Below are 27,184 nucleotides of genomic sequence, written 5' to 3'. Positions count from 1 at the left end.
GGACCGGAGCGAACTCCGACATCACTTCTGGTTCTGGGGCTTAACCAATTCATTACCCGCCCATAGTAATATGGCGCCCGCAGGAGGGATCTCCCATCCTGGGTGGGTGTCATATGACGTCCTGGGCTTTCTGGCCATCTAGGGGACACACGCGCCCGCCGCGTTGCTTGGGATCCGGTGCATGTGCCCAGCGCCCGCGAGGTCCGCCAGGCACCCTTGATTGCCCGTGAACACAGCAGGACCGAGGATCTGTGTGTGTAAACACACAGATCCACGTCCTGTCAGGTGAGAGGAGACCGATCTGTGTTCCCAGTACAGAGGAACACCGATCGGTCTCCTCCCCCTGTGAGTCCCCTCCCCCTACAGTTAGAATCGCTCCCTAGGAAACATAATTAACCCCTCGATCACCCCCTAGTGTTAACCCCTTCCCTGCCTGTCACATTTATACAGTAATCAGTGCAATTTTATAGCACAGATCACTGTATAAATGTGAATGGTCCCACAAATGTGCCAAAAGTGTCCGATATGTCTGTCGCAATGTCACAGTCACAAAAAAAAAAATTGGCAGATCGCCGCTATTTCTAGTAAAAAACGATTTTTTTAAAAAAAAGCCATAAATCTATCCCGTATTTTGTGGACGCTATAACTTTTGCGCAAACCGATCAATATACGCTTATTGCGATTTTTTTTACCAAAAATATGTAGAAGAATACATATCGGCCTAAACTGAGGAAAAAATGTTTTTTAAAAAAAAAATTGCAATATTTATTATAGCAAAAAGTAAAAAATATTGTGTTTTTTTTCAAAATTGTCGCTCTTTTGTTTATAGCGCAAAAAATAAAAACCGCAGAGATGAGCAAATACCACCAAAAGAAAGCTCTATTTGTGGGGGAAAAGGACATCAATTTTGTTTGGGTACAATGTCGCACGACTGCACAATTGTCATTCAAAGTGCGACAGCGCCGAAAACTAAAAATTGGTCTAGGCAGGAAGGGGGTGAAAATGCCCGGTATTGAAGTGGATAAAGACATGATCTTTTTAAAAAAAAATAAAACATTTTTTGTTTCTTCTGCTTTGAAGGGTAAATGAGAGATGTGAGGTCTTTTTGACCCCAGATCTCTCAATAAAGAGGACCTGTCATGCTTATTTATACTACAAGGGATGTTTACATTCCTTGTAACAGGAATAAAAGTGATACAAAAAATAAAGGGACAGTGTAAACATAAAAAATAAAAAGTAAAATAAATAAGAAAAAAATAAAAATGTAATGTTCCCCATCCCCGCGTGCTCGCACGCAGAAACAAACTCATACGTACATTGCACCCGCATTAGTAAACAACATGCAAGCCACACATGTGAGGTATTGTCGCGATCGTTAGAGCGAGAGCAATAATTCTAGTACTAGACCTCCTCTGTAACTCTAAACTGGTAACCTGTAAAAAAAATTAAAGCATAGTCTACGGAGATTTTTAAGTACGGAAGTTTGGTGCTGTTCCACGAGTGTGGGCAATTTTAAAGCACGACATGTTAGGTATCTATTTACTCGGCGTAACATCATCTTTCACATTATACAAAAAAATTGGGCTAACTTTAGTGTTTTGTTTTTACTTAATTCATGAAACACATACATACATACATACATACATACATACATCTATATATTTTATGTTTGAGGGTTCTGAGTAATTTTATAGCAACAAAATTATGATTTTTATATGTAGGAGTGGAGTGCCAGAATTGGCTTGGGCTGGAAGTGGTTAAGAATTGTCAGACGGAGGAGCAGGCAGTCAGCGGGATGCCTTCGACAAGACCAGAGATTTTTTTTTTTCGATTTTTTTCTTTTATCATGTCCAGCGGTGCGGAGGGTAATGCGATTAAGGATGGATCTACATCGGGGGGATATTGTTTTTTATTTTTTAATAAAGGAATTGTCAAAAAAATTGTGTACTGTCTTAATTCACTTCTTTGGTGAATGGGTAGGGGTACTATTCACATGGGGGGGGGGGGGGGGGGGGGGGCGGATCTGGGGGCCTATCAGGAACCATGAATCAGACCGAGACAGATATATAGTTAAATCACACTTGTATAATAATAATAATAATAATAATGAGGTAAACAGAGTAAGCGTAGTCAAAACAACCCAGAGTTCAGTAACCGGATCGGGTAGTCAGCCAAGCAAATGTCAGAGAGCCAGAGATAAACGTAGTAGTACAGCAAGCAGGATCAGGAGCCAGAAGGAACGTCAGCCGAGCAAGTCAGGAATGCAGGAGAAAGTCTCTATGATGTTGACAAAGGGGAAGGCAGAGATCAAGTGAGCTGGACGACTTTAAGTAGACAGGACTGACGAGCAGCATCAACAACAGCTGGGTAACTGTGGAGAGAGATGGGAGCTGGCAATTAGCCGACAGCTCAGCGGCCAGCTCAGAGAAGGAAGGGCTGAGCCCAGCCCTGGCAGTACCCCCTCCTCAACGACCCCTCCCCCTCAGAGGACCACCGGGCTTGAGGAGAAAACGTCTATGGAAATCACGGAGGAGGACAGGGGCATGTACGTCCAAGGATGAGACCCAAGAGCGTTCCTCCGTACTGTACCCCTTCCAATGCACCAGGTACTGTATGCGCCCACTGAACCTACGGGAGACAATCGGGAAGCAGAATTCAAGGCACTGTTGTGAGCAAACTCTGCTAACGGTAAAAGGTCTGACCAGTTGTTATGATGGTCAGAAATATAGCAACGTAAGAATTGCTCCAAGGACTGATTGGCTCGTTCTGCGGCCCCATTAGACTGCGGGTGATACGCAGAGGAGAATGCAAGCTGAACTCCCAACTGTGCACAAAAGGCTCACCAGAACCGGGAGACAAACTGACTACCCCTGTCCGAGACAATCACCTTGGGTAGTCCATGTAAGCGAAAGATCTCCTGAGCAAAAATGGAAGCCAATTCCTTAGAAGTGGGCAGCTTCTTAAGTGGAATACAATGACACATCTTTGAGAACTGGTCAACCACCTTAAGGATAACAGTGTTGCCTTGGGAGTTGGGCAACTCCACAATGAAATCCATAGACAGGTGGGTCCATGGCCTCTCTCCATTGGGTATGGATTGTAGGAGGCCCAATGGAAGGTGTTGTGGAGTCTTACTCTGAGCACACACGGAACAGGCAGCTACGAAGGCAGTTACATCAGCCCGTAGACTAGGCCACCAGAAATGTTGGGAAATGGCCCAAACAAGTTGATTCTTCCCAGGGTGGGCAGCTGCCTTGGGAGAATGGTAAGTCTGGAGCATGGCAGTACGGAGACTCTCTGGGACAAAGCAGCGGTCACAAGGTTTCTCAGGAGGAGCATGGACCTGAGCAGCAAGAATTTTGTCACCCAAAGGAGAAGTAAGACTGGTGCGAACCATAGCCAGGATACGATCAGGAGGAATTTACAGGAACCGGAACCGACTCCAACTTGGAAAATATGAGGATATCATCGAGATAAACCACCACACATAACTGCAACAAATCTCGGAGGACATCATTAATAAATTCCTGGAAAACTGCCGGGGCGTTACAAAGGCCAAAAGGCATTACGGGGTACTCATAATGGCCTGTTCTGGTATGAAACGCAGTTTTCCACTCGTTGCCCTCCTTAATCCGCACGAGATTGTAAGCCCCTCTCAAATCAAGCTTCGTGAAAACCGTTGCTCCCTTGAGGGCGTCAAATAACTCTGTAATCAACAGAATCGGGTAGGCATTCTTAATCGTGAAATGATTATGACCCCTATAATCAATACAAGGTCTCAGTTCACCGCTCTTCTTCTTCACAAAGAAGAAACCAGCACCAGCAGGAGATGAGGATTTGCGGATGAAACCTCGAGAAAGTGCGTCTGCAACATACTCCTCCATGGCCCTATCCTCCAAGACCGACAAAGGGTAAACCCGATGTGGGAAGATTAGCTTGTGGGGATCACCTTTTCTGAAGGACAGTCAGCAAACGGGCACTTTCTTAAAAATCTTGCGTATGCCAAGTTTATTTACAAGGAGGTTTTGCAAAATAAAAATAAACAAAACAGTAAAGTAAATCCTTGACGTCTGGCGCTAACTAAACAAACAGTCTCCTCTCTAGACAATGCAGGGCTGGTCCCCGTCACCCACAAAACATGCGGTAAAGCAAACCTTATAGTCCAATAGCCAGAGCTCCTCTCACTCAGGTTTCTTCCTGAGTCTCAAAACCAGAGCCTTGTTGAGCTCTTTTCCTGGTTATTTACAGTCCACGTGAGTGTGGGCTCAAGTGGACCAGAACATCCAGACCGGAACCTAGCCTGCACAGAGGCTGGAAAAACCCGGGCCGGATTCCGGTTCAAACTCTTACAACAGAACGAATGCGAGGTGAAATGTAGCGATTATCAACTATATCACCTCGCATACCGTCACACCGGCCATGAGGGGGTATGGCACCAGGTTGAAGGTCAATTGCGCAATCATAAGGCTGGTGTGGAGGCAAACTACCGGCTTGACCTTTGTCAAAGACATCGCTAAAATCGTGGTACTCCTCCGGCAGGGATGAGAGTGAAGAGGTGCACAGGACCTTGGCTACTTTCTGGAAGCATGTCATTGTGGTGACCAGGAGAGAACCTCAGCACGGAGCCAATCAAAAGAGGGGTTGTGCCTCTGTAACCAAGGATAACCAATAACCAGTGGAAACCTAGCTGAGGAAATAACTTGGAATTGGATTATTTCATGGTGAAGAGCCCCTACGGCCATGGACAATGGAACCGTCTCATGAGTCACATGGGCAGGCTGTAGAGGTCTCCCGTCAAGAGCCTCAATGGTAAGTGGAGTGTCAAGCAGCTGCAGTGGAATCGAGTGCTGCTATACAAAGGCAGCATCAATGAACAGGCCTGCAGCCCCAGAGTCGATTAGAGCCTGTATCTCGATGGACGACTCAGCCCAAGAAAGGGTGACCGAAACCAGGGGCTTATCCTTCTGGATAACTGGGGACGAAACAACGCCACCTAAGGTCAGTCCATGACAGGACCTCAAGGTTCGGGCGTTCCCTGGACGGGTAGGACAAGACTTCAAAAAGTGACCTGCCTGGCCACAATCTCTCCCTCCTCCTAAAGGCTCTCTCATCCGCAGAGAGACGCGTGAAGCCCAAGTGCATAGGTTCATCTTCACTGACCGACTCGGTACCAGGAGGCATGGGAGGTGAGGGAGGCAAGGGTGGGACTGTAAAGCTCGGAGGCAAACGTACAGAAGGCTTCCGCATGCGCTCCTTAAAAGAGAGTCTTTCTCTGAGTCTGGAGTCAATGAGGATGGCAAACGTGATCAACTTCTCCAGCTCAGTGGGTATATCTCGGGCTGCTATCTCATCCTTGATGGAATCCGAGAGACCATGAGAAAAAGCAGCCACGAGGGCATCATTGTTCCAAGCAACCTCTGCTGCCAGAGTACGGAATTCAATGGCGTAATCGGCAACAGTTCTCGTACTCTGTTTGATGGGCATGAGGCACTTGGCAGCAGAATCGGCGCGTGCGGGAACGTCAAATACCCTTTTAAAGGAGGCCACAAAGTCATGGTGTACCGGAGCAGCCACAGAGGGAGTTTCCAGGTGAGCCGTGCGCCATGGCAAACTGATCCATGCAGTGATCTTGCTCATCCAATCCTGGAAAAAATATTACCAACAAGTGGATTGACTATATCTTCTGAATTCATGGCCTTCACCTACTATCAGGAACCATGAATCAGACCGAGACAGAAGTATAGTTAAATCACACTCGTTTAATAATAATAATAATAATAATAATAATAATAAGGTAAACAGAGTAAGCGTAGTCAAAACAAGCCAGGGTTCAGTAACCGGATCAGGTAGTCAGCCAAGCAAATGTCAGAGAGCCAGAGATAAACGTAGTAGTACAGCAAGCAGGATCAGGAGCCAGAAGCAACATCAGCCGAGCAAGTCTTCAAAAGGAACGCAGGAGAAAGTCTCTGTGATGTTGACAAAGGCGAAGGCAGAGATCAAGTGAGCTGGATGGCTTTAAGTAGGCAGGACTGACGAGCAGAACCAAGAACAGCTGGGTAACTTTGGAAAGAGATGGGAGCTGGAAATTAGCAGACAGATGAGCTCAGAGAAGGAAGGGCTGAGCCCAGCCCTGACAATGTGTCCGTGATCACCTGCGCACATCTGTACATGATCATCTGCGTACATATGTCCGTGATCACACAAACCAATTATTATACACTTAACGGGAATTTTTTGACCAAAGACATATAGCAGAATACATTTTGGAATAAATTTATGACAAAATTCGATTTTATTGGATTTCTTTTAAAATAGAATGTAGAAAATATTGCTTTTTTTTTTTCAAATTTCCGCTCTTTTTTCGCTTATATCGCAAAAAATAAAAAATGGAGTCGTGAATAAATACTACCAAAACAAAGCTCTATTTGTGTGAACAAAATGATAAAAATTTAATTTGGGTACAGTGTAGCATGACCGCGCATTTGTTATTGAACAACGCTGAAAGCTGAAAATTGGTCTGGGAAGGAAAGGGGCGAAAGAAGTAAATTTAAAAAAGGAAATGCTTCTGCAATTAGTGTATATTACTTACTTGTGTTGAGAAGTAGAGAAGATTCCACCTGTTTACTTTCCATAATCATCTCCCCCTCCTCCATAGACTGCTGATCTCCACTCACCAACCTCTCTTCTTCTTCCTCTTTAACCTCAACTTTGATGTCTTTCCGTTCTTCATCCTAAATTTCCAGAGATGATAAAATATAACATATGGAAACACTGCTGCCAATTATAGGAAATTACATAGAAGAATATCTTCTCATAGAATTATTTTTTAGTTCTTTGTGCCCAGTCCCATCTACCTGATCTCCTGATCTACCATTCTCTGTATATTGGTGATCTTCCTGTGTAGAATTGTGGGAATCCTGAGGACAACCCTCCTCCATAGACTGCTGATCTCCACTCACCAACATCTCTTCTTCTTCCTCTTTAACCTCAACTTTAATGTCTTCACCCTAAACCCCAAGGATAACAGAATACATTTGCACAAAGGAAGAAACCAGGAATTTCATAGAATGTCTTCTCTTGGTTTAGAATACATGCACAGTCCCACCTACCTGATGATGGTGAGGGATGGTGTGACCTTCTTGTCTGGAATCCCAGGAATACAGAGGACGGGGACATCTCTCTGATGGGTTCCCATTACTGGATCCATCTGTAGGAAACACACACACTGACTGAATACATTGTTTCTATGTGTTTATCAGATGATGGGGATCTAGGTGGACCTGCATCTAAACAGCAGGTTCACATTTTAATTTTTTTGGGGTGAACTCCAAGAACATTTGTCCTTTTCAACACATGAAATGATGTAAAAGTAATTCTTTAGATGCAAAGAAGTAAATTAAATAAAGAAAATGCTTCTGCAATTAGTGTTTATTACTTACTTGTGTTGATATGTAGAGAAGATTCCTCCTGTTTACTTTTCATAATCATCTCCCCCTCCTCCATAGACTGCTGATCTCCACTCACCAACCTCTCTTCTTCTTCCTCTTTACACTCAACTTTGATGTCTTTCCGTTCTTCATTCTAAATTCCAGATATGATAAAATATAAAATATGGAAACACTGCTGTCAATAATAAGAGATTACATAGAAGAATGTTCTCTCATAGAATTATTTTTTAGTTCTTTGTGCCCAGTCCCATCTACCTGATCTCCTGAACTACCATTCTCTGTATATTGGTGATCTTCCTGTGTAGAATTGTGGGAATCCAAAGGACAACCCTCCTCCATAGACTGCTGATCTCCACTCACCAACACCTCTTCTTCTTCCTCTTTAACCTCAACTTTAATGTCTTTCAGTTCTTCACTCTAAACACCAAAGATAACCGAATACATTTGTACAAAGGAAGGAACCAGGAATTTCATAGAATGTCCTCTCATGGTTAGATTACAGTCCTACCTACCTGATGATGGTGAGGGATGGGGTGACCTTCCTGTGTTGAATCCCGGGAATACAGAGGACGGGGACATCTCTCTGTTGGGTTCCCATTACTGGATCCATCTGTAGGAAACACACACACTGACTGAATACATTGTTTCTATGTGTTTATCAGATGATGGGGGATCTAGGTGGAGCCTCCGTACTGCTCTCTCCTTTACAATAAAGTCTCCTCTTACCCGGTGATGTGAGGGGCGGCTGATTGTCCATCATGACGTCCTTGTAGAGATCCTTGTGTCCTTCTAAATACTCCCACTCCTCCATGGAGAAATAGACAGTGACATCCTGACACCTTATAGGAACCTGACACACACAATGATACAGTCACCATCCAGACACATCCCTTGTCTGTTACTGGATAATGTCCCAGAATTCCCGGCACCGATCACCTCTCCTGTCAGCAGCTCAGTGATCTTGTTGATGACTTCTAGAACTTTCTTTCCACAGTTTTCTTTCAGGCAGTGAGGTGGAGGCACTGTGATGGGTGATGCCCCTTTCACATAACTGTTGGGTGTAAATGGTTCACTTGATGTTTTCTTCACAACTTTATAATCCTGTGTAAAAGGATAGAAAGTAAAAATTACCACTACAGACTTCCCAGAATCCTCCTCACCTCTGGTCAGATCTGAGTTTTAAGTAAAGAGATGAGAGTGATGTCATGTGACCTCCTAGAATCCTCCTCACCTCTCCGGTCAGCATTTACTGTCTTAGAGAACTAATGCTACAAATGACTATATATATATATATACACACAACTCATGATATATTAGTGTGATGGTCAGTGGGAAGAATGCTCCTTACACTTGTGGTATTAGGAAGAATTACCCCTTTACAGATACTGTAGCTAAAAAGATCAATGGTGTCAGTGAGAGCTTATCTGAGAGGCAGAAATTGCTCATTGCTCATGGAATCTCTAGCAACCACTGGAGGAACCCTTGGGTTCCTTGAAACCCCAGTTGAGAAAACCTGGGTTAGAATCTCTGGGTTTTCGGTCACCAGTATGTCATTTAGGAACATTTTACTTCCAAGTGATGGAACAAGAGGAGTAGCCTCTGTGAGGGAAATTCACCTTAGTTCACACTCTGGATCAAGTTAAGAAGTTTTCTTTGACGTACGAGGAGACAAGTTACAACAAAAGGACAGATATTTGCCCATTTGGTTCTGATCTCTATGACCCGTGCAATAGGGCAGCATACACAGAGTTCAGCCTTATGGGCTCCTATCTGACTTGTCTGTCTAACAATTGTAAAACTTGCATTTATATACCTTTACAAGCTTTATCTTAGCCATCTCTCCTAGATATGATTGGTTGCTAAGATCTACGTCATTGTAACTAACCATAAATCTGACACCTGTTCTACAACCAGACAAACTTATTCATTCCCAGAATTCCTATATGTTCATTAAAGTGATTTATAACTGGTTTTGTCCAATTAAAAACACCTGTGTAGAGACAGTATGGCACCCAACTGTGTTACATCGAACCCTCCTCGTCCTGATAAGACTTCACCAACTTTAAGGATAACAGATTTACGACTTTGGGAGAAGGAACTTTCAATAACTCCACCTCATGTGTTATATGTCTCAGTATATAAAACTATATGTATGTATTCATATATTGGTTCTACAAATAGGTATCATTTACAATATATATATATATATATATATACACACACACAGTGGGGACGGAAAGTATTCAGACCCCCTTACATTTTTCACTCTTTGTTATATTGCAGCCATTTTTTTAAATCATTTAAGTTCATTTTTTTCCTCATTAATGTACACACAGCACCCCATATTGACAGAAAAACACAGAATTGTTGACATTTTTGCAGATTTATTAAAATAGAAAAACTAAAATATCACATGGTCCTAAGTATTCAGACCCTTTGCTCAGTATTTAGTAGAAGCCCCTTTTGATCTAATACAGCCATGAGTCTTTTTGGGAAAGATGCAACAAGTTTTTCACACCTGGATTTGGGGATCCTCTGCCATTTCTCCTTGCAGATCCTCTCCAGTTCTGTCAGGTTGGATGGTAAACGTTGGTGGACGGCCATTTTTAGGTCTCTCCAGAGATGCTCAATTGGGTTTAAGTCAGGGCTCTGGCTGGGCCATTCAAGAACAGTCACGGAGTTGTTGTGAAGCCACTCCTTCGTTATTTTAGCTGTGTGCTTAGGGTCATTGTCTTGTTGGAAGGTAAACCTTCGGCCCAGTCTGAGGTCCTTAGCACGCTGGAGAAGGTTTTCATCCAGGATATCCCTGTACTTGGCCGCATTCATCTTTTCCTCGATTGCAACCAGTCGTCCTGTCCCTGCAGCTGAAAAACACCCCCACAGCATGATGCTGCCACCACCATGCTTCACTGTTGGGACTGTATTGGACAGGTGATGAGCAGTGCCTTGTTTTCTCCACACATACTGCATAGAATTAAGGCCAAAAAGTTCTATCTTGGTCTCATCAGACCAGAGAATCTTATTTCTCACCATCTTGGTGTCCTTTTTTTTAGCAAACTCCATGCGGGCTTTCATGTGTCTTGCACTGAGGAGAGGCTTCCGTCGGGCCATTCTGCCATAAAGCCCTGACTGGTGGAGGGCTGGTGGAGGGCTGCAGTGATGGTTGACTTTCTACAACTTTCTCCCATCTCCCGACTGCATCTCAGGAGCTCAGCCACAGTGATCTTTGGGTTCTTCTTTCCTCTCTCACCAAGGCTCTTCTCCCCCGATAGCTCAGTTTGGCCGGAGGGCCAGCTCTAGGAAGGGTTCTGGTCGTCCCAAACATCTTCCATTTAAGGATTATGGAGGCCACTGTGCTCTTAGGAACCTTAAGTGCAGCAGAAATTTTTTTGTAACCTTGGCCAGATCTGTGCCTTGCCACAATTCTGTCTCTGAGCTCTTCAGGCAGTTCCTTTGACCTCATGATTCTCATTTGCTCTGAGATGCACTGTGAGCTGTAAGGTCTTATATAGTGTGTGGCTTTCCTAATCAAGTCCAATCAGTATAATCAAACACAGCTGGACTCAAATGAAGGTGTAGAACCATCTCAAGGATGATCAGAAGAAATGGACAGCAACTGAGTTAAATATATGAGTGTCACAGCAAAGGGTCTGAATACTTAGGACCATGTGATATTTCAGTTTTTATTTTTTAATAAATCTGCAAAAATGTCAACAATCCTGTGTTTTTCTGTCAATATGGGGTGCTGTGTGTACAATATGGGGTGCTGTGTGTACAATATGGGGTGCTGTGTGTACATTAATGAGGGAAAAAATGTACTTAAATGATTTTAGCAAATGGCTGCAATATAACAAAGAGTGAAAAATGTAAGGGGGTCTGAATACTTTCCGTCCCCACTGTATATATATATATCTATATATAGATATATATATATATATATATATATCTATATATAGATATATATATATAGATATATATATCTATATATCTATATATGCACATACACACACACACACATGTGTATGTATATATATATATATATATATATATATATATATATATATATATATATATATATACACACACACACACACACAAAGCCAACTACTTTATTCAATATTGTCTAATTATTAATATATACGTACATACACATCAGTGTTTTCTTATTCAATGTATTTTAACAGTTTTAATGAGGGCACAAGCAGACCTTTGTTTGACCCTGTCAGACTTAATTAATGTACTGTACATAACTTTCCCACATTCCACATAATTATTTTTAAACCACCTGTATAAGATGTTTTATCTTATCAGGCTGTAGTGAACTTAAAATTAACTATCTTATCTCAGTGATTTATATGCATTTCAAGGACTCGAATCAACTCTGTGTAACTTGAAATTATTCTACTTCTAAGAAATATTTTGCAAGCATGCATAAATGATTATAAAATAAGCATCTAATTTCTCTAACAGCCTCCTTAGATACAAAAAAGTATTTTGACTCAGTAGAGTGGGCATACTTGTTTCACCTCTTATTTCCTGCGTGTGGTTGCTGTACACAGATCCATTGGTCACACTAAGGGTTAATGGCATTATCTCAGACCCCTTTCCTATATCCAGGGGAACTAGGCAGGGGTGCCCACTATCGCCCCTCCTGTTTGCTCTGGCCATAGAGCCCCTGGCAGTAAAGCTAAGATCTACTCCTACTTTGGCTGGTCTGCGAATTGGGGAGTTGGAAGAACGGGTGTCTCTCTATGCAGATGACATGCTTTTGTATCTGCAAGATCCAGGACCCTCGCTTTCGGGGGCCTTCAGGCTGATACAAGAATTTGGCGATTACTCCGGATTTAGAATTAATTGGACAAAACCGTCCCTTTCCCCTATAGATGATGCAGTTGTTCTTCCATCTTAATTCCCCATTCGTTTGTCAACTTCTTTCAAATATTTAAGGATTGTGGTTTAGCTCCCTATCTCACGGTTTCTGGAGACTAATCTGTCACCAATTGTCGGGACTTTTAGAGAGAAGGTCCAGAAATGGCAGAATTTACCGATTTAGTTGATGGGACGAATACATTTGTTTAAGATGATTTTTCTCCCTAAATTTCTTTATATCCTCTCCAACTCCCCGCGCTTTGCTACACTACGGATTTTCAGAACCACTGACTCCATCCACCCTATTAGATTGTAGGCTCTTTTGAGCAGGACTCTCTTAACCGTTTTGTATTTTATTGTATTGTAACTGTACTGTCTACCTTTTAAATTGTAAAGTGCTGTGTAAACTGTTGGTGCCATATAAATCCTGTATAATAATAATAATAATAATAATAAGAGCTTTCCTGAAGAGATGAGCTTTCAGGGATCACCTGAAGGCCTTTGAGGACTTCTACAGAAAGAGGAAGAGGAGGGAAGGAGAAAGAGTTGTATGTGACACCCAAAGAGTGCTAAGATAGGTAGGTGGACTACCATGAAAGAGCAGAGTCGTGGGGGTCAAGGGAGTTTGAAGGAGAAACCTGTATATGATATTTTATTAACGTGATCTGGATGTCCTACCAGTAAATTTTCCCAGACGGAAAGCTCAACAGCGGGTTTGAGTTTGTCGTATTTCTGTATTCATAGAAGGCGTTTGAGTTTTATGTACAGTAATTGTATATCATATACAAGTGTGTAGCAGCATTTGCCGGAGATAAAAATACATCACGTGTATATAGAGGAAAAGGACGGACACTATCAATGGTTAAAGGCATCACAAATATGGAGAAAAAGGACCGACACAATGGGGAGAGTTTGGGAAGGGGTTGTAATTGGACGTAAATATAAAATAATATTTTATTACCTCCTCAGTTCCAGCAAGGTCTCCTCTCTACTTCCTGCTACTTCACCGTAAACTATTGTTTTTATTCCTTACCTCACTTCCTGCTTTTAATACTACTTCCTGTCTGTACCCTACCTCATTTCCTGTCTGTGCGTGCCACTTACAATTTTGTGAGATCGCCATCTTGGGGTGAATATAAATACTGCCGCCTCCGTTGTTTCTAAACACTTTTAAAACACTCTTCCGTGTTCTTGTGCAAGTTATAGGTCAACCAAGGAAAAACAAAAGTACATGCTTTGCAAAAGTTATTGGATTTTTCATTGGCCTTAGGTGGTTATTTTATGTTCTCTGGATTTCGTAGGTCAATAGAAAAGTGTACTGTAGTGTTTCAAACATTTCCTTTGTAAAAGCATAAGCAATGAAAAAAAAATATTGCATTGTCCTCACAGACAGCAAAGCAGGACAAGCTGTTGACGCCTTTCACACTCAGATTATGTGCTTAATCAAGATCAACGCCCCACCATCCACACTATATTCTCAGACAGCTCTCCTCTCACCATCCACACTACATTCTCCGACAGCTCTCCTCTCACCATCCACACTACATTCTCCGACAGATCTCCTCCACCATCCACACTACATTCTCCGACAGATCTCCTCCACCATCCACACTACATTCTCCGACAGATCTCCTCCATCATTCACACTACATTCTCCGACAATTCTCTCACCATCCACACTACATTCTCTGACAGCTCTCCTCCACCTTCCACACTACATTCTCCGACAGATCTCCTCCCACCAACCACACTACATTCTCCAACAGCTCTCCTCCACCATCCACACTGCATTCTCCGACAGATCTCCTTCCACCATCCACACTACATTCTCCAACAGCTCTCCTCCACCATCCACACTACATTCTCCGACAGCTCTCCTCCACCATCCACACTACATTCTCCGACAGCTCTCCTCCACCCTCTACACTACATTCTCATACAGATCTCCTCCATCATCCACACTACATTCTCCCGACAGATCTCCTCCACCATCCACACTACATTCTCCGACATCTCTCCTCCACCATCCACACTACATTCTCCGACAGCTCTCCTCCACCATCCACACTACATTCTCCGACAGCTCTCCTCCCACCATCCACACTACATTCTCCGACAGCTCTCCTCCACCCTCCACACTACATTCTCCGACAGATCTCCTCCACCCTCCACACTACATTCTCCGACAGATCTCCTCCACCATCCACACTACATTCTCCGGCAGCTCTCCACCCACCATCCACACTACATTCTCCGACAGCTCTCCTCCACCATCCACACTACATTCTCCGACAGATCTCCTCCACCATCCACACTACATTCTCCGACAGCTCTCCTCCACCATCCACACTACATTCTCCGACAGCTCTCCCCCACCATCCACACTACATTCTCCGACAGCTCTCCTCCACCATCCACACTACATTCTCCGGCAGCTCTCCACCCATCATCCATACTACATTCTCCGACAGCTCTCCCCCGCCATCCACACTACATTCTCCGACAGCTCTCCTCCACCATCCACACTACATTCTCCGACAGATCTCCTCCACCATCCACACTACATTCTCCGACAGCTCTCCTCCCACCATCCACACTACATTCTCCGACAGATCTCCCCCACCATCCACACTACATTTTCCGACAGCTCTCCTCCACCCTCTACACTACATTCTCCGACAGATCTCCTCCACCATACACACTACATTCTCCGACAGCTCTCCTCCACCATCGACACTACATTCTCCGACAGATCTCCTCCACCATACACACTACATTCTCCGACAGCTCTCCTCCACCATCCACACTACATTCTCCGACAGATCTCCTCCACCATCCACACTACATTCTCCGGCAGCTCTCCACCCACCATCCATACTACATTCTCCGACAGCTCTCCCCCGCCATCCACACTACATTCTCTGACAGCTCTCCTCCACCATCCACACTTCATTCTCCGACAGCTCTCCTCCACCATTCACACTACATTCTCCGACATCTCTCCTCCACCATCCACACTACTTTCTCCGACAGATCTCCTCCACCATTCACACTACATTCTCCGACAGATCTCCTCCTCCATCCACACTACATTCTCCAACAGCTCTCCTCCACCATTCACACTACATTCTCCGACAGATCTCCTCCACCATCCACACTACATTCTCCGACAGCTCTCCTCCACTATACACACTACGTTCTCTGACAGCTCTCCTCCACTATACACACTACATTCTCCGACAGCTCTCCTCCACCATTTACACTACATTCCTCAACAGCTCTCCTCCACCATCCACACTACATTCTCCGACAGCTCTCCTCCACACACTACATTCTCCGACAGCTCTCCTCCACACACTACATTCTCCGACAGCTCTCCTCCACCATTCACACTACATTCTCCGACAGATCTCCTCCTCCATCCACACTACATTCTCCGACAGCTCTCCTCCACCATTCACACTACATTCCTCAACAGCTCTCCTCCACCATCCACACTACATTCTCCGACAGCTCTCCTCCACCATCCACACTACATTCTCCGACAGCTCTCCTCCACCATCCACACTACATTCTCCGACAGCTCTCCTCCACCATCCACACTACATTCTCCGACAGCTCTCCTCCCACCATCCACACTACATTCTCCGACAGCTCTCCTCCACCATCCACACTACTTTCTCCGACCGCTCTCCTCTATCATCCACACTACATTCTCCGACAGCTCTCCTTCACCATCCACACTACATTCTCCGACAGCTCTCCTCCACCATCCACACTACATTCTCCGACAGCTCTCCTCCACCATCTACACTACATTCTCCGACAGCTCTCCTCCACCATCCACACTACATTCTCCGACAGATCTCCTCCACCATCCACACTACATTCTCCGACAGCTCTCCCCCCACCATCCACACTACATTATCCGACAGCTCTCCTCCACCATCCACACTACATTCTCCGACAGATCTCCTCCACCATCCACACTACATTCTACGACAGATCTCCTCCCACCAGCCACACTACATTCTCCGACAGATCTCCTCCCCCCATCCACACTACATTCTCCGACAGCTCTCCTCCACCATCCACACTACATTCTCCGACAGCTCTCCTCCACCATCCACACTACATTCTCCGACAGCTCTCCTCCACCATCCACACTACATTCTCCGACAGCTCTCCTCCACCATCCACACTACATTCTCCGACAGATCTCCTCCACCATCTACACTACATTCTCCGACAGCTCTCCCCCACCATCTATACTACATTCTCCGACAGCTCTCCTCCATCATCCACACTACATTCTCCGACAGATCTCCTCCATCATCCACACTACATTCTCTGACAGATCTCCTCCACCATCCACACTACATTCTCCGACAGCACTCCTCCCACTATCCACACTACATTCTCCGACAGCTCTCCTCCACCATCTACACTACATTCTTCGACAGCTCTCCCCCACCATCTATACTACATTCTCCGACAGCTCTCCTCCACCATCCACACTACATTCTCCGACAGCTCTCCTCCACCATCCACACTACATTCTTAGACAGCTCTCCTCCCCCCCATCCACACTACATTCTCAGACAGCTCTCCTGCACACTTGTGTCCCTACGAGAGCCCCCTCCTCCCAAGCACATTCCTTTCCCCATCACCACCTTCTAATTCCCCCACCCCCTCGTAGATCAGTGTGTTCATTGCCGCTGGACATGACAGATGTGGCATGAAGGAGGGCTCTGCTGCCAGGGACACACAGGAGGACTCTGCTGATGGGGACATTGATGTGTGGCCGGCTCCGCTGCTGGGGACGCTGATGTAAGGAGGACTCTGCTGATGGGGACACCACATGTAAGGAGGACTCTGCTGATGGGGACACCACATGTAAGGAGGACTCTGCTGATGGGGACACAGATGTAAAGAGGGACTCTGCTGCTGGGGACACCAGATGTAAGGAGGGACTCCACTGATGGGGACACAGATGTAAGGAGGGACTCCGCTGATGGGGACACAGATGTAAGGAGGGACTCCGCTGCTGGGGACACAAATGTAAGGAGGGGCTCTTCTGCTGGGGACACAGATGTAAGGAGGGGCTCTGCTGCTGGGGACACAGATGTAAGGAGGACTCCGCTGCTGGGGATACAGATGTAAGGAGGGGCTCCGCTGCTGGGGGCACCTGATGTATGGACAGACTCCGCTGGGGGCACCTGATGGCATCTGGTGGCAGGCGACAGTGGCAAGTAACACGCTCGGGGCTAACACTGATTCTGCATTATGGTGAGTTGAATGATTTCATTTTATATTACAATGTAATAATAGAAATAATGCGCTTCAATCATCCTGACACCATAACAACCATGGTGCCGGGATGATTGAAGTGCTAACACCAGGTGTTTGGAGTATCTTTATCTGCTGATTGTTAAACTTTCTAGAATACACATATTTCTATTGTTGTGTAGGATCTGGGGCTGCTGTCCCTCCATCCCTCTCCCCCCCTTTCCCTCTCCATCCCTCATTCATATCAGACTCTAACCACACCCCCTTTGAGCCACGCCCATTTAAGACACGCCCACTATCTTTATCTGCTGATTGTTAAACTTTCTGGAATACACATTTTTCTATTGTGGTGTAGGATCTGGGCCTGCTGTCCCTCCATCTCTCTCTCCCTCCATCCCTCGTTCATCTCAGACTCTAACCACACCCCCTTAGAGCCATGCTCCTTTAAGACACGCCCACTATTTAGCTGAACCCACACCCATTTTTCTTTGCCACATTTTTCTTTTTTGCGGTGCCACGCCTACAAACGAATGCTCCGCCCCGCAATTATAACAAGGCTCCGCCTACAGGCAAAAAAGTGTCCCTATAATTTTTTTTTACAATGTTGGCAACTATGCCTTTAAGTTGTCTGTCTTGTGTGTCACTTTATGTATTTTTTTTTTTTTTGGTTGTTGGGTATGTACACTTTGTTTCACGTTTGACGAGTAGGGTGTAGGTCTTCAGGCCTGCCCTGAAAGTCTTAGGAGGGGGTGGACATGGCCTCCTGGCTTAGTTCGCCCCCTCTCATTGGGGTCTCCCTTCGGGGGGGTCCCACCTAGTACTTGGGGTGGTCTATTTTTCGGCAGACGTCCCAGAGAACGGGGTCTGTCTGGCTTCGGCCAGACGGACCATGTGAAAGTACCCCTGTCCCCGTCTGCAGCCTAACGCCCTGGGGGATCAGGGCAAGGTCCTTCTATTTTGGAGGACCATATGTGTGCACTTTTTGTGTTCACATTTTGGTGTGCACTTTGTTTTGGCACCGGGTGGAGTTTTTGGAGTTTTACACACCACGGGCTTAAAAAAAAAAATAGAAAGAAAAAGCGCACTACTGGAAGTTTTAAGCTTCCTGGGTGTCTGGCAGATGAACCCGTATTTTTCTGTATTCGCAACATTTTAACCACTTTACGACCGCCGTATAGCGGTTTTACTGCTACAGGGTGGCTGCTGTGTGCAGGATCACATTATATATATACAATCACACACACACACACACACTTGATCCTGCACTTCTGGGTAGGGGAAGCGAATACGCGCCGGCGGCTCGCTCCTGGTGTGATAATGCAGCCGATCAGCGGGTACCACAGACTCGATGTCCGCCGGCACCCACCAATCGTTCAGTAGAGGTAAACAAGGCAGGTCGCCGTTCCATCAGTAGGGAAGGCACGGATCCTGTGTTCCTGCAAAGCAGAGACCATGTCTTCCCCCTAGTAAAAGCACCTCCCCCCACAGTACACAAACACTGGCTAGGCACACAGTTATAAAAGAAGTAAAGCCCGCTATAAAAGTTTTGTTTTAAGCCCCCCCAGGTAGGTTATGGCATAATGTGCTAGTATGACTTACCTGTCCTACGGTGTCCTTCAGCGCAATGCTGGGACCGATCCGGACGTTCCCCGGCGCTTCCATCTCCGCCCGGTCTTCCTTCTGGGTCCCGTGCCTTCGGGCTTTTGATAGGCCAGGCTACGATAACGCGATTCCCACGCATGTGCATGGAAGTCACATTTACCGCAGCACGGAACGGGGGCCGTAAGTGTTCGCTGAGCCGTGCATTCCCACGAGAGTCAGATTTACCGCGGCACGGATCGGGGGGGGGGGGGCGTAAATGTTCCCTGAGCCACGAATGCAATAAATGTGACTCCCATGCGCGGCTCAACGGACATGACAGCTGTCAGACAGAAGGATGCATTTATGACAGAAGAGACCAATAGGGTCCCTTCTGTCATAAATACATTGCCTGTCAGCCATTTGTTGACAAACCAGCTTTACTTCCATTTTAACCCTTTGATTGCCCCTGATGTCAACTCTTTCCCAGCCAATGTCATTAGTACAGTGACAGTACATATTTTTTAGCACTGGTTACTCTATTAGTGTCACAGGTTCCAAAGACAGTGTCATTGAGTGTCTGATTTGTCTGCTGCAGTATCGCAGCCCCGCTATAAGATGCTGATCGCTACAATTACTAGTAAAAAAAAAAATAAAAATCCATAAATATATCAGATCATTTGTAGATGCAAACCAATCAAAATACGCTTATTGGATTTTTTTTTAACCAAAAATATGTAACAGAATACATATTAGCCTAAATTGATGAAGAAATTCTATTTTTTACATTTTTTTTATTGGATGTGTTTTATAGCCGAATGTAAAAAAAAAAATTGTTTTTGTTTTCAAAATTGTCAGATTTTTTTTTTTTTTTTTTAAAGGCGCAAAAAATAAAAACCAATCAAGTACCACCAAAAAAAAAAGCTTTATTTGTGGGGAAAAAAAAGACACCAATTTTATTTGGGTACATCGCCGCATGACCGCGCAATTGTCAGTTAAAATAACGCAGTGCCGAATTGTAAAAAATGGCCTGGTCAGGAATGGGGGTTAAACCTTCCGGGGCTGAAGTGGTTAATGAGTGAAAACATGAAGAAATGTGCATGCACTGGAGAAATAGACAGAATAAATATATACATATTTTTATTTTCAAATATACACTTTAAATGCCTCCATGCAATTTTAAATACAGTATCTCACAAAAGTAAGTACACCCCTCACATTTCTGTAAATCTTTTCTTCTATCTTTTCATGTGACAACCCTGAAGAAATGACACTTGTCTACAATGTAAAGTAGTGAGTGTACAGCTTGTATAACAGTGTAAATTTGCTGTCCCCTCAAAATAACTCAACACACAGCCATTAATGTCTAAACCGCTGGCAACAAAAGTGAGTACACCCCTAAGTGAAAATGTCCAAATTGGGCCCAAAGTGTCAATATTTTGTGTGGCCACCATTATTTTCCAGCACTGCCTTAACCCTCTTGGGCATGGAGGTCACCAGAGCTTCACAGGTTGCCACTGGAGTCCTCTTCCCCTCCTCCATGATGACATCACAGAGCTGGTGGATGTTAGAGACCTTGCGCTCCTCAACCTTCCGTTTGAGGATGCCCCACAGATGCTCAATAGGGTTTAGGTCTGGAGACATGCTTGGCCAGTCCATCACCTTTACCCTCAGCTTCTTTAGCAAGGCAGTGGTCATCTTAGAGGTGTGTTTGGGGTGGTTATCATGTTGGAATAATGCCCTGCGGTCCAGTCTCTGAAGGGAGGGGATCATGCTCTGCTTCAGTATGTCACAGTACATGTTGGCATTCATGGTTCCCTCAATGATCTGTAGCCCCCCAGTGCCGGCAGCACTCATGCAGCCCCAGACCATGACACTCCCACCACCATGCTGGACTGTAGGCAAGACACACTTGTCTTTGTACTCCTCACCTGGTTGCCCCCACACACGCTTGTCACCATCTGAACCAAATAAGTTTATCTTGGTCTCATCAGACCACAGGACAAGGTTCCAGTAATCCATGTCCTTAGTCTGCTTGTCTTTAGCAAACTGTTTGTGGGCTTTCTTGTGCATCATCTTTAGAAGAGACTTCCTTCTGGGACGACAGCCATGCAGACCAATTTGATGCAGTGTGCGGTGTATGGTCTGAGCCCTGACAGGCTGACTCCCCATCCCTACAACCTCTGCAGCAATGCTGGTAGGACTCATACGTCTATTTCCCAAAGACAACCTCCGGATATGACGCTGAGCACGTGACCTCAACTTCTTTGGTGGACCATGGTGAGGCCTGTTCTGAGTGGGACATGTCCTGTTAAACTTCTGTATGGTCTTGGCCACTGTGCTGCAGCTCAGTTTTAGGGTCTTGGCAATCTTCTTATAGCCTAGGCCATCTTCATGTACAGCAACAATTCTTTTTTTCAGATCCTCAGAGAGTTCTTTGCCATGAGGTGCCATGTTGAACTTCCAGTGACCAGTATGAGAGAGTGAGAGCGATAACACCACATTTAACACACCTGCTCCCCATTCACACCTGAGACCTTGTAACACTAATGAGTCACATGACACCGGGGGAGGGAAAATGGCTAATTGGGCCCCAATTGGACATTTTCACTTAGGGGTGTACTCACTTTTGTTGCCAGCGGTTTAGACATTAATGGCTGTGTGTTGAGTTATTTTGAGGGGACAGCAAATTTACACTGTTATACAAGCTGTACACTCACTACTTTACATTGTAGACAAGTGTCATTTCTTCAGTGTTGTCACATGAAAAGATAGAAGAAAATATTTACAAAAATGTGAGGGGTGTACTTACTTTTGGGGGATACAGTGTATCTTCATGTGGGTATAATAAGAATTTCTCACTAGGAGGAAATCAGACCCTCAGTGGTATGACTCCTCCGATGTGTAATAAGATCTCTTTCCTCAGTGAAACATTTCCCGCACTCTGAACATGAAAAAGGATGACCACGGGTGTGAATTTTCTGGTGCGCAGTAAGTGCTTCCTTGCGAATGAAACATTTCCCGCACTCTGAACAGAAGAAAGGGCGCTCGCCCGTGTGAATTCTCTGGTGTTTAAGAAGGTCTGATTTCTGAGCGAAACGTTTCCCGCACTCTGAACATAAATGAGGACTCTCGCCCGTGTGAATTTTCTGGTGTGCAACAAGTTTTGCCTTCTCCCTGTAACAATTCCCGCACTCTGAACATGAGAAGGGACACTCACCACTGTGCCTTCTCTGGTGTGCGAGAAGTGTTTTTTTCTCCATGAAACATTTCCCGCACTCTGAACATGAAAAAGGCTGTTCACCAGTGTGAATTCTCTGGTGCGTAATAAGTGGTTTCTTGTGACGGAAACATTTACCACACTCTGGACACAAGAAAGGGCGCTCACCCGTGTGAATTCTTTGGTGTGTAAGAAGTGCGCCTTTCTCAGTAAAGCACTTCCCGCACTCTGAACATAAGAAAGGGCGCTCGCCCGTGTGAATTCTCTGGTGTTTAAGAAGGTCTGACTTCTGAATGAAACATTTCCCGCACTCTGAACATGAATGAGGACTCTCGCCCGTGTGAATTCTCTGATGTGCGAGAAGTTTTGCTTTCTCAGTATAACATTTCCCACACTCTGAACATAAGAACGGACGCTCCCCCCTGTGCCTTCTCTGGTGTATAACAAGTTTTCCTTTCTCAATGAAAGCTTTCCCGCACTCTGGACACGAATAAGGACGCTCCCCCGTGTGAATTCTCTGGTGTTTAAGAAGGTCTCCTCTTTGAATGAAAGATTTCCCACAAAATGAACATGAGAACGGACGCTCACCCGTGTGAATTCTCTGGTGCCTAACCAGTGCGTTTTTCAGAATGAAACATTTCCCGCACTCTGAACATGAAAAAGGACGCTCCCCTGTGTGACTTTTCTGGTGCGTGAGGAGCACTTTTTTCTCAGTAAAACATTTCCCACACTCAGAACACGAATATGGACGATCGCCCGTGTGAAGTTTCTGGTGTCGAAGAAGGTCTCCTCTGTGAACGAAGCATTTCCCGCACTCGGAGCACGCGTGAGGACGCGCACTCGTGTGACTTTTCTGGTGCGTGAGAAGGTCTTTGCTTTCAGTGAAAGATTTCCTACAGACCGAGCACGCTAATGAGTCCACTCCTGCGTGAACACCTTGAGGGCTTGAAGACCATTCCTTGGGATTAGATGGATCCGTTGATGTAGGCACATTGTGAGATCTGAGATGGACATCTTGACGATCAACATTCGATTTCTGTGGAGGTTCCTCACAATTAGAGGGATGCATTGATCTGTCTAGATGGGAAGGTCTGTGATGGATGCTTTGAGGAATGGGATTTACTCCTACAAAGTATTGTACAATTCCATTATCGTCTACATGAGAACTTTGAGATACAATAAGATGTCCCTCAGTAGAGTTCCATAGATAGAGTCCATCTGTTGGAAACCAAGTTTTAAATAAGTTTTAGAAGTCTCATACATTATGTTGGTAGAGCATTCAACAGCTTCTCAGAGCTCCGGCATGGAACTGGGTGCAATCAAAGCAGAAAAATCACGTTGTAATATTGTTTGCGCATTGATGGCATTGTTACTGTGAGAAAGGAGATGGACCACCTCAATTCTTGGAAGCGTGACAACCTACTAAAGAATGAAGGTGGACCTTCCTCCACCCCAATTCTTGGAAGCGTGACAACCTACTGAAGAATGGAGATGGACCTTCCTCCACCTCAATTCTTGGAAGCGTGACAACATACTGAAGAATTGAGATGGACCTTCCTCCACCTCAGTTCTTGGAAGCGTGACAACCTACTGAAGAATGGAGATGGACCTTACTCCACCCCAATTCTTGGAAGCAAGACAACATACTGAAGAATGGAGATGGACCTTCCTCCACCTCATTTCTTGGAAGCGTGACAACATAATAAAGAATGGAGATGGACCTTCCTCCACCTCATTTCTTGGAAGTGTGACAATACTAAAGAATGGAGATGGGCCTAGAGCAGAGCTGGTCAAATTACTAGATATAGGAATGTACGTCATGATTTTGACGTTAAATACCGGGTCTATGGCAGCAGCTATAACCCGGTATAATTTTTTCCCTTAGGTGGCCGGCTTTCAGATAATAGTGATCCTGGTGGCGGATTCACCACGGAATCACTTTTATAGGCAGCAGCAGAGATGCCATAATCCCACCCCGCCGCTTATCGTCGTTTCTGAGCTTACTGGAGCCGTCGGTAAGCCCAGAACCGATCCGATGCAGCCAATGGCTAGGCAGGAAGCCGATTGAGGGCAAGATAGCCCCCACTTGGCTCTATACCCTAGGAGGACCGGAGCGACCTACGACGTCACTTCTGGTTCTCGGGCTTAAAGAAATAATTTTTTTTTCGTTTCTTCTGCTTTGAAGGATAAATGAGAGATGTGAGGTCTTTTTGACCCAGGATCTCTCAATAAAGAGGCCCTGTCATGCTTATTTCTATTACAAGGGATGTTTACATTCCTTGTAATAGGAATAAAAGTGATAAAAAATAAAAATAAATAAGCTTTTCTTCACACAGAATTTGAATCGGTCGATACTTTTTTAGACCAGTCCTAAATCAAATCGTTCCGAAAATGATAGGCTGCACTGATGGACACTAATAGATGACACTGATAAGCAGCACTGATGAGAAGGTACTGACAGGCATTGCTGATGGGCACTGATTGGCACTTTGATGGGCATATTGATGGGCACTGATTGGTGATTTGGGTGGGCACTGACTGGCAGATGCTGGACACTGATTGGCATTGTGGTGGGCACCTCTGATGGGGGCTGCACTGTTAATCGATATGCTGACTATCAGTGCACACCCCTTTGACAGGAGAGCCGCCGATCGGCTCTCCCTGTCAGCGCGAACCGAGGAAAGCTGATTACTGGCACTTCCTGGTTCACGCGGTGTACAGCTGTGATTGGTCACAGCTGATCACGTGGTAAAGAGCCTCCTTTAGAGGCTCTTTACCAAGATCGGAGATGCAGTGGGTCAGACTGACACACCACAGCACCGATCGCCGCACGCCCCCTGCAGGCAGGCGCTGGCTTGTTATCCTGTTTCACGTCATGTGACGCCCAGTCAGGATAACTGAACCACTTCCCGACCGTCATTCTGCTATAGGCTGGGGCGGGAAGTGGTTAAACCCAAAAACAAAAATGTATTATATCATTGAGGGTTTCTTCAGCCACTAATATTTGTAGGAATTAAAAACAGTAGAATGTTGATCTGTGAAATTATCTGACTAAATTTTCCGGGAACAGGATGGAATTATTTCATTCCTGTTGGAAAATTGGGCCAAACTTGATATAGATTTCCTTCCTCCATCCACATCTAAACAGCAGGTTTAGATTTTAATTTTTGGGGGTGAATTCCAAGAACATTTGTCTTTTTCAACCCGTGAAAATATATGAAATTAATTCTTTAAACGCAAAGAAGTACATTTAAAAAAGGAAATGCTTCTGCAATTAGTGTTTATTACTTACTTGGGTTGAGAAGTAGAGAAGATTCCACCGGTTTACTTTTCATAATCACCTCCCCCTCCTCCATAGACTGCTGATCTCCTGATCTACCATTCTCTGTATATTGGTGATCTTCCTGTGTAGAATCCTGGGAATCCAGAGGACAACCCTCCTCCATAGACTGCTGATCTCCACTCACCAACCTCTCTTCTTCTTTTTCTTTATCCTCAACTTTGATGTCTTTCCGTTCTTCATTCTAAATTCCAGAGATGATAAAATATAACATCTGGAAACACTGCTGCCAATAATAAGAGATGACATAGTAAAATATCTTCTCATAGAATTATGTTTTAGTTCTTTGTGCCCAGTCCCATCTACCTGATCTCCTGATCTACTATTCTCTGTATATTGGTGATCTTCCTGTGTAGAATTGTGGGAATCCAAAGGACAACCCTCCTCCATAGACTGCTGATCTCCACTCACCAACCTCTCTTCTTCTTCCTCTTTAACCTCAACTTTAATGTCTTTAATTTCTTCACCCTAAACCCCAAGGATAACAGAATACATTTGCACAAAGGAAGGAACCAGGAATTTCATAGAACGTCTTCTCATGGTTTAGAATACATGCTCAGTCCCACCTACCTGATGATGGTGAGGGATGGTGTGACCTTCCTGTGTGGAATCCTGGGAATACAGAGGACGGGGACATCTCTCTGGTGGGTTCCCATTACTGGATCCATCTGTAGGAAACACACACACTGACTGAATACATTGTTTCTATGTGTTTATCAGATGATGGGGGATCTAGGTGGACCCTCCGTACTGCTCTCTCCTTTACAATAAAGTCTCCTCTTACCCGGTGATTTGGGGGGCGGCTGATTCTCCATCATGACGTCCTTGTAGAGATCCTTGTGTCCTTCTAAATACTCCCACTCCTCCATGGAGAAATAGACAGTGACATCCTGACACCTTATAGGAACCTGACACACACAATGATACAGTCACCATCCAGACACATCCCTTGTCTGTTACTGGATAATGTCCCAGAATTCCCGGCAGCGCTCACCTCTCCGGTCAGCACCTCAATCATCTTGTTGATGACTTCTAGAACTTTCTTTCCACAGTTTTCTTTCAGGCAGTGAGGTGGAGGCACTGTGATGGGTGATGCCCCTTTAACATAACTGTTGGATGTAAATGGTTCACTCGATGTTTTCTTCACTACTTCATAATCCTGTGTAAGGACAGAAAGTAGAAATGATCACTACAGACTATCCAGAATCCTCCTCACCTCTGTGGTCAGATCTGAGTTTTAAGTAAATACATAAGAGTGATGTCATGTGACCTCCTAGAATCCTCCTCACCTCTCCGGTCAGCAGGTAGATGATCTTCAGGGTGAGGTCTAATATCCTCTCAGTCATGTGGCTTTGGTTCTTGTCCATCCTTGTTGAAGTGGTTATGTGATCTACACAGGGCTCTCCTCTCTGCAGATGAATAATAAAATGACCATGGAAC

The 27,184-nt window shown here is 44.9% G+C and overlaps 1 protein-coding gene across 1 annotated transcript in view; it reads right to left on the bottom strand.

Moving 5' to 3' along the window:
- The window catches only part of LOC141106880 (uncharacterized), a 57,829-nt gene extending 30,645 nt beyond the window's left edge, over positions 1-27,184 (bottom strand). Inside the window, exons 1-17 of the mRNA XM_073597809.1 lie at positions 27,034-27,184; positions 26,739-26,903; positions 26,529-26,652; positions 26,315-26,412; positions 26,051-26,212; positions 25,697-25,928; positions 22,047-23,622; positions 19,206-19,399; positions 13,279-13,345; positions 8,385-8,499; positions 8,175-8,298; positions 7,961-8,058; positions 7,704-7,865; positions 7,440-7,581; positions 7,110-7,207; positions 6,855-7,007; positions 6,590-6,731 (exon numbers count right to left, since the gene is read on the bottom strand). Coding sequence (XP_073453910.1) covers positions 6,590-6,731; positions 6,855-7,007; positions 7,110-7,207; positions 7,440-7,581; positions 7,704-7,865; positions 7,961-8,058; positions 8,175-8,298; positions 8,385-8,499; positions 13,279-13,345; positions 19,206-19,399; positions 22,047-23,622; positions 25,697-25,928; positions 26,051-26,212; positions 26,315-26,412; positions 26,529-26,652; positions 26,739-26,903; positions 27,034-27,111 — 3,730 coding nt within the window. The 5' untranslated portion in view covers positions 27,112-27,184. The remainder of the gene's footprint in view (positions 1-6,589; positions 6,732-6,854; positions 7,008-7,109; positions 7,208-7,439; positions 7,582-7,703; positions 7,866-7,960; positions 8,059-8,174; positions 8,299-8,384; positions 8,500-13,278; positions 13,346-19,205; positions 19,400-22,046; positions 23,623-25,696; positions 25,929-26,050; positions 26,213-26,314; positions 26,413-26,528; positions 26,653-26,738; positions 26,904-27,033) is intronic.

The sequence above is a fragment of the Aquarana catesbeiana genome, linkage group LG08 (assembly GCF_042186555.1).
Source record: "Aquarana catesbeiana isolate 2022-GZ linkage group LG08, ASM4218655v1, whole genome shotgun sequence".
Taxonomy (NCBI): Eukaryota; Metazoa; Chordata; class Amphibia; order Anura; family Ranidae; genus Aquarana; species Aquarana catesbeiana.
The sequence above is the reverse complement of the archived record's forward strand: the minus strand, read 5'-3'. Positions and strand labels throughout refer to the sequence as shown.